At 44.9% G+C, this 13,089-nt stretch overlaps 1 protein-coding gene across 1 annotated transcript in view; it reads right to left on the bottom strand.

The window, feature by feature from the left end:
- Positions 1-13,089, bottom strand: part of TMEM131 (transmembrane protein 131) — a 943,143-nt gene that overhangs the window by 667,465 nt on the left and 262,589 nt on the right. The window contains exons 6-7 of the mRNA XM_085622890.1: positions 11,600-11,716; positions 9,474-9,596 (exon numbers count right to left, since the gene is read on the bottom strand). Of these exons, the coding sequence (XP_085479016.1) occupies positions 9,474-9,596; positions 11,600-11,716 (240 nt within the window). The remainder of the gene's footprint in view (positions 1-9,473; positions 9,597-11,599; positions 11,717-13,089) is intronic.

Here is a 13,089-nt window from a genome sequence, read left to right as displayed (position 1 = left end):
AACGTTATGTTTATAGTCCCAGGGAGGTGGTGGTTCCGGGGATCCGAATGGCCCCTCCGCTTATTATTGACATTAGCCCCGGGGTGGTGGTGGTCCCTGGGACATTATTCAGCCCTTGGAGGCGGGCCCGTGCACCCCCAACCATTTTTTAACTAAACTCTGCATGCATCCGGGACCTGGCCCATCCAGGGGCTTCATTTAAAACAAGCATAGAAGACTGCACTTTTTGGGGGTTGGGGAAGTAATTAACGGAGATATTCACAAAAATAGCAGTGCATTAAAAAAAGAATTGCCCTGCCAGTGTCCCAAGGGGAGCACAAGACCATTGCTAGGGGGGTTAGGCTATTCGTATCTGGTGCCCTTTTTCTTTTTTTGTCTGTTTTTCTTTTTGGGACTCGGCTGAAACCGGGTCCCAAATGGCTGCCAACACTTCCTGGTTGAAGTGTTGGCAGCCAATCAGAGCTCTTTAGATCTCTGCACGAGCTTGCCATTATTTGTGAAGTCTTCGCGACAGTAGACATACAAATATTAATTTCCTTTAATATCTCGAAAACTACTGAATGGATTTACACCAAATAACAAAAGGCATGCTTTTTAGACTAAAAGCTACCTTTTTGCCAAATTTGGTGCATCTCCGTCCAACGGTTCGTCCTATACTCCTGTCTAAAATCATTATGCAAATTAACATAGAATTTTCTTTTTTAACACCCCCCCCCCCTATTTCTCGGCCTCCGCTTGACGGGTTGCCCCGAAATTTTTTATGCATGACTCGAATCACCGGCGCACTCTTTTGGGAAAATTGCGTAAAGATTCATTAACCAGCACCAAAGTTATAGGCAAGTCAAAAAAAAGCTTTTCCTAGGGAAACATGGTCCTAACTATAACTACCTACTAGGGAGGGAGGGAGGGACGGAGGAAGGAAGGAACTTGTACAAAATCTACATTGACTATAACCTATGCCCCCGCAATGCACTGCTTATGACCTCACATATTACATCACTCACGACATGTACGAACTAAACCTGAGCCTAACTACAACGTCCCTGTAACCTTTGTTTTTTCCCGTGAATTTAAACGTTTTTTAAATTATATGTCCTAACTATAATGTTCCTGTAACCTTTGTTTTTTCCCGTGAATTTCAACTTTTTTTAATTATATGTCCTAACTATAATGTTCCTGTAACCTTTGTCTTTTTCAGTGAATTTCTATGGTTGTTTAACTAGTGGTTGCGTGTGCAAAGTGATGGGGTAAGGGGACAGTACCTCCACCCAGCTCTCAGGAATCTCCCTGTAAGGGACTTACTGGAGGTAATAGGAGGGCTTCTTGGCCCCCAAAGTCCCTCAGCAGCCAAGGGACTTCATCCCCCAAGCAGTAGTGCGCCAGGAGGCACGTCTGCAGAAAAGGGGCATGGCCTCCGAAGTACTTACAGCAATCATGCTCTGTGGGACTTACTGGAGGTAACAGGCAGGGTAATTGGCCCGCAAGGACCTTCTGGAACCAAGAGGACCTCATCCCGCAAGCAGCAGTGTGCCAGGAGGCGCGTTTGCAGAGTGGTGGAGAAAGAAGGTGTGGCCTCCAAAGTCATCTCAGTAATCAGGCTGTGTGGGACTTACTGGAGGTAACAGGAGGGCTTGTTGGCCCCCAAGGATCCTCTGGACCCAAGGGGACTTAATTCCCCAACAGGCTGTGCGCCAGGAGGCCCGTTTGCAGCGGCAACTTGCCAGTCTATTTTTTCCTTTTTTCAGGGTGGGAGTAGCCCCCCTTCCCATGGCCAATTTTTGCCCTGGAGACCACATACCACGGGCCTGGCTTTTTATTTAATTAATAGTGGGAGGGAAGGCGCGAGGGCCCCCCTACCGGGCCGATTTCGGCCTTGGGGACCCCATCAATCAGGCCCCAGACTCTGCTGTGAGGGCACCCATTTATTTATTTATTTTTTTTATTATTTTCTTTTTAGAGTTGGGGCCGCATGGGAAGCCTCAAGGCCCTTGCAGCCCCTGCCGGCTCCCCACCTCCTGCAGGAGCCGGCAGTGCTTTGAAACATAGGGAGCTGCTAACATGCAGCTCTCTGTGTGTAAAAGCAATTGTGCTCTGCTTTGAACAAGCAAGAGCAAAATGCTCTCACTTGCTCAAAGCTGAGCACAGTTTGCTATGGCTTGGCGGGAGCGGTAAAGCTCCCGCCAAGCCATAGCAAACAGATATGTCCCGGGGGTGGGCACTCTAGGACATAGCAGGAGCTGGGCCAGGGGGGGGTGGCGGTCCCTAGGTCCATGTTTGCTCCAGGAGGGGGGACCGTGCGGCCCCCTCTTTTCTTTCTATTTGCACCACGAAGTTGATGGTCCCTAGGGCTGCGGGGGGGCCGCATTCAATATAACAAAAGCCTAAGGGACGTGGAGGGCTACGGTCTGTGTGGCCCCCCAAATTATTTCCAATTAAAGCACCAGGGAGGTAGCGGTCCCCAGGGCTGGTCCAAGAGGGCCCCCCACCCATATTAATAACATTTTAAGCCCCTTTTAAAGCCCCAGGGAGGTGGTGGTCCGAGGGGGAAGCAGTACGGGCCTCCCCTGCATTTTTGTATAAAGAAGCCTCAGAAAGGTGGTGATTAGCCCTCGGAAGGGGTGGGAATGAGCTCCTTTCCTAAATTTGCATAATGCCCCAATGGGGCTCCCGTGCTTCGTGCCCCCTACCCACAAAGAGGCCTAAGGGGTCAAGGTGTTTCTACCTGCACCTTTTTTTTAAAGCTTTTTTTTTTGTGGCTGCCAACACTTCCTGGTTGAAGTGTTCGCAGGCAATCAAGTTTTTGTAGAATCCATGAGCCCACTACAAGGACTCGCGTCCCCAGATATCTATATTTTTTTTACTTAAATCTCTCAGAAACTACTGAACGGATTTAAACCAAATCACAACAAGCATTGGCATAGCCAATAGGTCTCGCCTTTGGGACCTTATAAGTGTTTAGCCATGCAACAGTTGCATAACTAAACACTTATAAGGTCCCAAAAGCGAGACCTATTGGCTATGCCAATGCTTGTTTTAACTGCTGCAATCTATTGAAGCCTCACATAGAACATCAAAGCGGCCGTGAAAGTGATCGCGATCAAACATCAAAGCGGCCGCGAAAGTGAAAGTAATCGCGGTAAAGCGTGACGCGCGTGCACATGCACGTAGCTCTAGGCTGGCCTGGTAGCACTTTTTGGAGCCCTCACAAAATGTCTCACCAGACCAGCGCATGCGCTGGGTCAGGCGAGACCTAAAAATCACACATTCTGGACCAACATCTAGCTTTCTGCCAAATTTGGTTTAATTCCGTTCAGCAGTTCGGGCTGTAGTGTTAAAAAAATGAAAAATCCCCATAGACATAACATGGGTAAAATGCGTTTTGGAAACTCCATTTTTTCAGCCCCCGTTTATCAGATCACACCAAAACTTTCAACACAGCAACTGAACAGCAGCTAAACCAAAAAGTGTACATTTTTGAAAAATGTTTAGATTCGTCAAATGGCACCAAACTTATTGGCAAAACAAAAAACGCTTTTCCTATGGAAAACTTTGGTCTTCACCATAACTAATATATTAAAATATATATTCCCAGGAACTGAGGGAGACTACTTATTGTACAGATGACACATTGCGCAAGTCCAAAATGTCACTGATAGAAGTCGGGAAAGCCAATGGCTGAAGTGAGCTACCCCTGTGCAACACACTATATACTGTGGGGGAGAAAGCAAAATGAGAATCACTACAGCAGACCACTGGATGATGAGGGCTGGATGTAAGGCCCTTTAAATAATACAGTATATGAGCTTTCCCAGAGCAATTCTTCTCCTCATTAACACACAAATCGGCGGGGTGGCGTCATTGTTCTCACGCTCCTTTCGTGTAAAAGTGGGAATGAAGGTAGCGGAGAGCAAGGGTCGCCGCTTGGGATACCGTATACACTTTGGCTCCCATTCCATAATCATAGGGTCAAGCTACGTCCCCCAACGATGGGTAGGAACAGTTTTTACATAGGGTAGTATCAGATATCATGGCCACGCAAGATAGATGGGTGGTGCTAGGGGGGGGGAGACCTCAACTTGGTATTCCACAATGATCTGGACCGCTCGGCCCAGAGAGCAGCGGGGCGATTAGCCCTGGGGGGGCCCCATTGGCTACAGAACTTGGGCCTGAGTCTTGTGGTGGGGTAAACATCTGGACAAGATTACACTTTTTATTCCCACAAACATAAATCCTATGCTACGTTTGACTACTTCCTGGGTTCTAGGGAGGTCCAGGCTGCAGTACGTTCAGTGGAGATTGAACCCTGCACCCTGTCTGATCACTCAGTGGTCCTATTGAACCTCACACTCCCACCCCAAGGCCAACAGTCCTGTGTGTGGCTCTTACGGGATACCCTACTCCACAGACCAGAGGTTGTCCAACAGGTAGATAGGGCGATTAGAGATTGCTTGGAAGTGAACAACACCCCTGAGACTTCCATTGTGATAGCGTGGGCGCCCTAAACGTGGTAATCAGAGGGGTGTTGATCGCTATATCGGCGGCGGATAAAGCCAGACGAGACAAGCGCGCACAACTCCAACAAGTGCAGAAAAACAAACGCATCTACCATAGCACTGGGGCGCCCAGGGTCTGGAGGCAGCTGGAGGCGGTTAGGGACTAACTAGCTGGCCTGGACCTAGATATCACAGAATACTCAATACTATGCCACACCATTCTATTTAGTAGGGGGAACAAGTTTGGGAGAATGCTTGCGTATAAACTCAAAGGGCAGCACCAAGCCAACGTGGTGGAAGCATTAATAACAGACGAAGGTGCAGTGATCGAGGGAGAGGAGGCTGTGGCAGCTAGATTCGGATCCTTTTATAAGGATCTTTACTTGGCGCAAGATTCCCCACCACGGATTATCTCCAAATACCTGCAGGGAGTTAAGGTGACTAGCTTAACAGCAGAACAGGCTGCAGGCCTGGACAGCCCTATTAGAATCGAGGAGGTCATAGCTGCAATCTCTAGGTTGAAGCTGCATAAATCTGCTGGCCCAGATGGCTTCCTGATCAGCTTTTATAAAACCTTCTGCAACTCAGTGGACCCTCTTCTTACCAAAGTGTTCAATTCGATCATGCGCTTGGCTATGCTCCCTTCATCAATGGCAGAGGCTTCTGTGGGAGTCATAGCGAAACCAGCCAAAGATAAGAGACTGTGCGGGTCCTATCGACCTATATTGCTTCTAAACGTTGATGCGAAATTGTTCACGGAGAACCTGGAGGCCCGCCACGTCCCTCTCATGCCCAGATTGGTCACCCCAGACCAGTCAGGTTTTATCCCCCGCAGACAATGCTCAGATAACACCAAGCGGCTCCTCCATCTTATTGACAAGGCATTCCGTTCCCAGCACAAGATGATGCTTTTTTCCATTGATGCGGAGAAGGCCTTCGACTCCGTACATTGGCCTTATCTGGCAGCAGCATTGAAGCGCTTTGGGCTGGGGATTAGATTCTGCTTGTGGGTATTGAGCGGGTATGAGAGACGGAGGTCAGAGTCAACGGTAAAAGTTCAGAGAGCTTCCCAATTAGACGCGGCATGCGACAGGGATGTCTCCTTTCCCCGCTTCTATTTGCGCTCTACATGGAGCCATTTGCGCAGAGAGTTCGAGACAACCCAGGAGTGACTTTGGGGAAGAGGAGTACCTCATCACTCTCTATGCGGACGATGTCATTGTCCCCCTTGATAATCCCTGAGAAGCCTTTACAAGCTTCTTAGAGAAAGTTTGGTGGTTCGGGGCAGTCTCTGTATTCCAGAATAGTATTGCCAAATGACAGGCATTAAGTCTGACAGCCTCGCAGGACGCACAGGAAAATCTCACACGAGCCCATTCAATTTGATGGGAACGGGACATCTCGTATCTGGGTATTCAACTTGCATCGACCATTCAAGAGATCGTGACCATTAATTACCGGGAATTAGTTGATTGGGTGAAGTCAGGTCTTGCTCGCTGGCAACCATACATGTTCTCGTGGCTAGGACGAGTTGCTGCATTGAAGATCACAGCTCTTATTAGAATCCTATACTCATTTCTGACATTACCTCTCTGGACCCCACCGGGAACACTTCAATCATTGCAGAGAGCCTTCCAAAACTTTGTTTGGTTGGGCAGGCGCCCTGCATGCAACGAGATCTTAGTTGGCGAGCTCTGTAGGAAGGTGGTCGGGGTATCCCATGTATCCTGCGCTATTTCCAAGCTGTGCAGCTTAGGTTTCTTGTAGGATGGGCGTGCCCGGAATCAGAAAAGGGATGGCGGTTTATGGACAGGACACTAGCGGGAACATCCTTGTGGAAGAACCCCTTTTTGAGCCGACCCCACGGCCCAGTCAATCACTATCTGTCCACGATAACTGCGTCCAAGTCTGGGTTGCAGTCGCGACAAAGAGAGGCCTCTTATCGTTCCCTTCCCCGCTCACTCCGGTGGCAGAAAACCCGGATTTCACCTGAGGAATGAATCGCATCACATTTAGCGTCTGGCAGAAGCTGGAGTGTAGATCCATCGGCCGCTCTTTTGATGAAGAAGGCCCCATTCCATTCGACACCCTGAGGGCTTACTATGCAATCCCTGTGGAAGAAAGATATCCAAATCTGGCACTGGCTGATTCAACCAGAGATGCAGGGGGCTGTGCAGCGACTTCTGAAAATATATATGATCCAACTGAGGTGGCAACGGGAATTGGGGCGACAACTATCCAGAGTGGAGTGGTGAGACAATTATTATAGGGCGTGACACACAGAGTCCAATGCATCCAGTACAGAGACAGCGATGAAAATCGTCACATGCTGGTATTTAACCCCAGTTTGCTTTCACAAAGGGAACCCTGAACGAGGAGACTGATGCTGGAGGTGCAGCGACTCCCCTCGGACTCTAGTAAATATTCTTTGGGAGCGGCCCAGACTGATTCAGTTTTGGGAGGAGATTTTTAACACTCAGCTTCCTAGATTCCCTTCATATGTAGTACTGGGCCTCCCCAACGCGTTGACCTACCCATTTAAATCCAAGAGGAGCAGACATATTACACTGGCGTTGAGATCGGCGCACCAATCAATACTGGCCCTCTGGGGCACGAACAGGGTCACAACTAGACAGACTTGGCTACACCGTCCCTGCCATCTACTGGGGATGAAGTGACTTTTGACACTTAAGTCGCAAGGGGACACATTTCAGGAGACCTAGCAACCCTTCATAACACTTCTCTCTCAGGAATTCACTGAGTTCACCTGCCCTTGATTTCTAAAATTGCTGCGCTTGACGGAGCCGGAAGGTCTACAGGTGGTGAACCCATAGTGGCCATATGAGCTTCACGGGCACCCGGGGCGGGAGGGCAATGGAGGGGGGATTAAAGGGAAGTTCCTTATTATAAGTTGCATGAACAGCTGACTATGGCTGAATATTGACGTCACGCCAGCAGACTATTTGCTCTCTTCCTATGCTTAAGTTTGCACAATAAAAACAAATGTTAAATATTACAGTATATACAGTTTTCTTACAAGATAAAAAGTATTGTCTTGGCTAATTCCAGATATAAACCATTGGCAAAGCCAATAGATCTAGCATTGGCTGCCATCTTTTGACTTTGTGAATGCTTGCTTTGTTTTGACACAGTTTGTGCAAGCCATTATTGTTGTGAGAGCTGCCAGGCCCTCGCCAGTATAACAAAAAAAACTGCTATGAGCAAAAATATTTAAAAAATGAACTCAAAAAGTATATATTTCCAGAGTAGTCCCTTGCACTGAAAAGAACTTCTTTGTGTACAAATGTGCTCTTGTGAAAGACCTGAATGAAGTCACTCACAGTGAAGTTACCTAATGGTCTGAAGTGAGTTGACCCACTGCCTCATGCTCTGAGCGGTAGTGGGTGGACGACAAATATAATGACACAACAGACCAATGGACCAAAAGATATACACAAGTATATTAAGTTTATCATTCTAGCAAAATTAAAAGACCATTTCTAACACTAGACCTAAAAGGTAGTTAACTGAATGTAAGCAGTGGAAGGATACAAGTAATTCAATCAAAAGGATTGTAAAAAAGCTATGCTCCGGGGAAGGGACAAAAACAAGAAGGGGAAAGAAAACTATTGAATAAGAAGCAAGCAACAAACACAAAAGCCAGCCAATGATATACAACTGGCTGACCCAAAGTTCACTATAAGTATTGCTATTGCTCACAATAGGTCTTTTGACAGCAGACAGCTAAAACGCTGTCTGTATGTGAGACCTAAAAACATGGTGTGCTACTAAAGTGATAGAAAATAGATTCTGGGTCCAATATGCAACACTTACTGAAGACATGATAGAAAATTCAACTTGCATTGTTTTTAGGTTGAAACGTGTATAGGCAATTCTATGGATAATAAAGCAAATTAAATGATTATCCTGCTTGCCTGCCTCTGAGTACAGTTCAATAAGAACAATAAAATGATCTAGGAGAAAGACTGAGAGGGAGAAAGTTTATAGAAACAAGACAATGGAGAAAAATAAAATAGATATACTTTATGAGGGGTGAGCCAATGAGATTAGTAAGGAGCATTTTCCAAATGAAAGAAATGATGGTGACTCAGAAGTTTTTCAGAAAAGATAGTTTGATCTGTTCTCGGTATCCACGGACGGTGCTCCTGCAGAAAAGGGGCTGCTATGAACACAAATTGGTCCTTTTCTGCTGGTGGTGCGACTGCTGAAGCAACATAAGCACTCAATAATGCAGTATGGTAAGATGAGCTCAAATGAAAACCAGTTTCCATTATCTTCTCTACCAAATAAAGAGATTATCGATCTGAACACCACTCTACACGATTTGGTTCTCAGATGATACATTATTTTAAGTGTAAATTGCTACTCGAAGGCAGTGTTGTTGATACAGTGAAGCAACGTCTCCTGTATGGAGTTATGGATGTCTTGGAACCTTCTGCTGAAAAGGCACAGGAGGAGGCCAATAGGCATCTCCTACTCCGGCCACTACACGCGTCACAACTATACAACATATATAAAAAAAAGTAAACCTTTTTTGCAATGCTTCAAATGTTAAAATATATTCATGTATGTTACCAAATTATAGGAATTGTCCGTTTGCAATAGAAAATTTAGAGAACGACACTGAGTATCTATTTGTCTTCAGTTTTTAACTAAATGCCCCTCCAAGGTCCACTACAAAGTTTTAGTTTGATCACAACATTGAACATTTTGCCTACAGTAGTGCAATGTTAGCAGACATGTCACCTGGAAGAGGTAGCACGTAACTTTACTCAAGGAGGGTCGGCATAAACAGTTTGAAGACCACTTCATCAGAAATCAAACAGCACATACTAAACGCAAATATTCATCAAAGCAATTACCTAGATATTTTTAGCAGAGCATTCATTATTGCATACATATAGCGACACCAAAACGCACGTGCTCGTCTTTACTGGAAATGTATAGAAGGATTCTCACCTGTAAAGGTTCGCTGTGAGGATTATGAATATTTATGATTGGAGAAAAACTGCTATTTACAGGAACTCTAGCCCCGATAAAGGGGCGTAGTCGATAGGGGTTTGGAATTCCCACACCAAAAACCTGTTAAAAGGAAAGAGAGACGTCTTAAACAGGATACTTCACCACCTGTCCGCACAGCTCAAAAAAGTGTAATTCTAGTCATGCAACTGGAGCCGCCAAAGCCATCTTTCAATAGCTAAGTGTCAGCTCTCCAATTAAATCAGCCCTGGTGCCCGGCTGTCAAAAGCGCATTACACGGCGGACTGCTCAGCTCCGAGAGGTTACACGGCTCTAGCTTTCAGTTCCAGGAGCTGAAACGTACCCAGGAGCATGCCTTCCTAGCATTCCCTGCAGGTTTACTTCAGGGCTCAACAACCTACACCCGATGCATGTAGATAATAAAGTAGGGTACAATTCGAACACTTGGAGATCGAGAGCTCTACTGCTGTGACGAATGATCGATAACGGTATTGGTCTGTGGTATTAGTGCCCTTCCGATGGCACGGTCTGAGATGGTGGCGATCACTGCCATGCTCGTCAACTACCACATCGTTGCAAAAGCCTAGGCCGGAACAGCAGGAGTGCAATTGACGCTCAAGTTCTAATGGGAGTGTGTGCAAAAATGGGCACAAGGCTCACTGAGACATGCTTCTTCGCAGCTAATCTTTGCATCGTATTCACTTGCACGCACCCAAGAAAGTCATCCAACGCATGAACAGTAAGCGAACTGAATAACTAAACAGTCGCCTTAATAACGCTGCAGCCATCAACTGGGTCTTTTTGGAGAGATTTACTTTATTATCTGAACCTTCATCTGTTCACAGCATAAATGGAAATTGGAGAAAGGATGTGAAAACTGTGAACCGGCCAGCCCAACCTCCCCTTCTATAAAGCATCCACAAATTACTGTTTATTTTTTAAATGATGTGTGCCTGACTTATGATGGATAATATTAAGTCAATATTCACCTACACTATACTGATATAGCCAAGCCAAAGGTGACTGGCATGGACGGCGCTGAAGCCAAATTACGTTATGGGAAATTTCAGCACATTTGCATTTGTTTTCAGGGTTTAATGTCTTGAATTTTAAAGAGTCTCTTGGCAAACGCATCATAAATATTCGAAAAGCAATCCTCCTGTAAAGGGCTGTTTCTTACCGGCACTGAGTACTTCTACAAATGCAATCGTGAATACACAAAACAAACTTCAATAATTCCAGTAAACTGATTTTAAAACATAGAATGGAGGGACAGAAGACAAGTGGTGTAACTTTAAACAAAACATTTAGGTTTCTGGCCTGTCACGTGTAACATGCTTTATAAAAACTATTTCACTCTGGGGAGGCGGGTATCATTATGATGTTCCTCTACTTCCATTCAAGAAAGACTCGGTCATTTCTAGTGAATTAACTTTTGACTAACATGCCTGAAAGTTAAAACAGCCATTTCTTAACCAACCCATTTAATAAGTCGCTTGGATCAATTTCTAGTATTACCAGTGATAGGTCGATACAGCTACAGAATGTGCTGCACAATTTGTCCATAAACGCATATTCAGCAGCATAACTTGCCCTGTCGTTGCTGCATAAGTCAGTCAACTCTGCTGCATAACTTGCCACTGCAGCATTACTCAAGCGGCCCTGCTGTTGCACTCTGCGTGATAGGCACCCTTAACACAAGGAGCACAGAACAAACTGAATAAAACAAAGACAACGAAAAATATTAGGTTAAACTGGTCAGGCTGTACACCATTAGTTGTACGACGCCTATGTTGGGTGCAATCTCGTTGCGTGCTTTATTAATTGGGTGCAAAAAACTGCCTGACTTAATACAGCAATGTATCTGGCTGACAAATTTATGTAAATACAACAAATTAAACACTAATATTCAAAACCATCTACATAACTTATGAACAGGATCTGGACAGAGTAATACAGGGATTACTGCTCTATAACATCTCACCTTTACCAAGTGAACAAATGTAGTGGGCTACAGGCTACAACTTGCAACGTAAACCAGCACACACTACTTAGACCTACATCTCGGCTAAAATATCAGAAGCTTTTTAGTTGTTTTCACTCACCTGGTAGGTAAACATCCCATGGTTAGATGTGTTAATAAATAAAGTGTTTTCTACATTTCCCACCACTCTAGCAAGGAATACAACATCAAACGACGTGTTTCCTCCTGGGGGAATTTTCTGTAAACAGAAAAAACAGTAACATAAATAAAGGAAAAAATCAGCAGCCTTTTTAATAATTTTTAAAAATGTAGTCCAGAGCACAAGCCATGTATAATATGTGGACAGAGAGGCAGTTTCAAGAGGCTAGAATGAAAAAAGACGGTATACATAAGAAAAACTTTTGAAACTCACACACGCCTCACGTCAGACCTGTGCGCCTTGTACTTAATGTCCAAAGAGACTTAAGACCACTGTTCAAGGAAATATATTAGGAAGACCACCAGGAAGTTAATTTCTTTTGTATAGGCAGGATAGATGAATTGCTATATCTAGGAGTTTATGTGAGTCTGGCACTTTGGATTATGCAAATAGATATGGTAAAGAGATAAAAAAAGGAATTGCAGTCACACATGCACAATGTAACATTCTTAAATAAAATATATTGTTTTATAACAAACAAGTTACTTCTCTTCGGTAACGTTCACTGTGGTCCAACCGTAAATTACCGACCTTACAAAATACTCTAGGTGCCAAAGTGGATCTGGAGACTTCTGAAGCAGTGCTTCCATGCGTTGCTAGGTGATGTCATGTGGCTGCATGCTGACTTCATAATGCCCCAGAAATGACAGCACGGTGATGCATGTAAGGGCCATCTGCAACACCACAGCCGTATCCGGTGTAATGTAGTGGGTGCACCCCTTGTTGAACACTGTGTCTTAAAGAATCACAAGCCTGATGATCTTAAATGGTTGGTGTTAGAAAAGGTAAAAGTGGGCCCCAGAGGCGGCAATCTCTCAGGTATTCTAAATGTAAGAGAATCCAAATGGATGACTAAATTGGACACTGTAATCAATGGATTAAACGAACTTGATGGTAGCTATGCCCAGTTAGCAGTCCTTAGAATTTAACTTCTTGGGCTTTCTTACGGATTTGTAACCTTTTCCTGTATCGCTTCCTAACCCCCTTTTTTAATCATGGGTTGTCATCTAATACTAATGATTACTTAGTTCATTTACTATCTGTACGAACTATTGTCCTATGTGATATGACTATATGTAAAACTTTACTTGACATTTGTCAATGTTTAACTGTTATATATACACTGCCTATGGATAACTTATATTGTTTTCTGCCTTAACAAGTGTATATATACTTTTAGTTCATCTTTGTTGGAACCATACTAGGTTATTTTTACCTTTTAGAGAAATATGCCAACCACAGAACTGTGTCCACCGCTCCCGGTAATTCTTCCAACCAAAGTCTTTTTTCCATTACGTTAAGTCACCGGCATCTAGCGCCAGCACACTAACGGAGATCACGTGACGATCTCGTGTCTTAAGTAAACCTACGATCACTCGGCTCGCTTCCCCTTTCATCCTTCACACGGGACC

The sequence above is a fragment of the Triturus cristatus genome, chromosome 8 (genome assembly GCF_964204655.1).
Source record: "Triturus cristatus chromosome 8, aTriCri1.1, whole genome shotgun sequence".
In the NCBI taxonomy this organism is placed as follows: Eukaryota; Metazoa; Chordata; class Amphibia; order Caudata; family Salamandridae; genus Triturus; species Triturus cristatus.
This window is presented reverse-complemented; position numbering and strand designations above follow the sequence as displayed.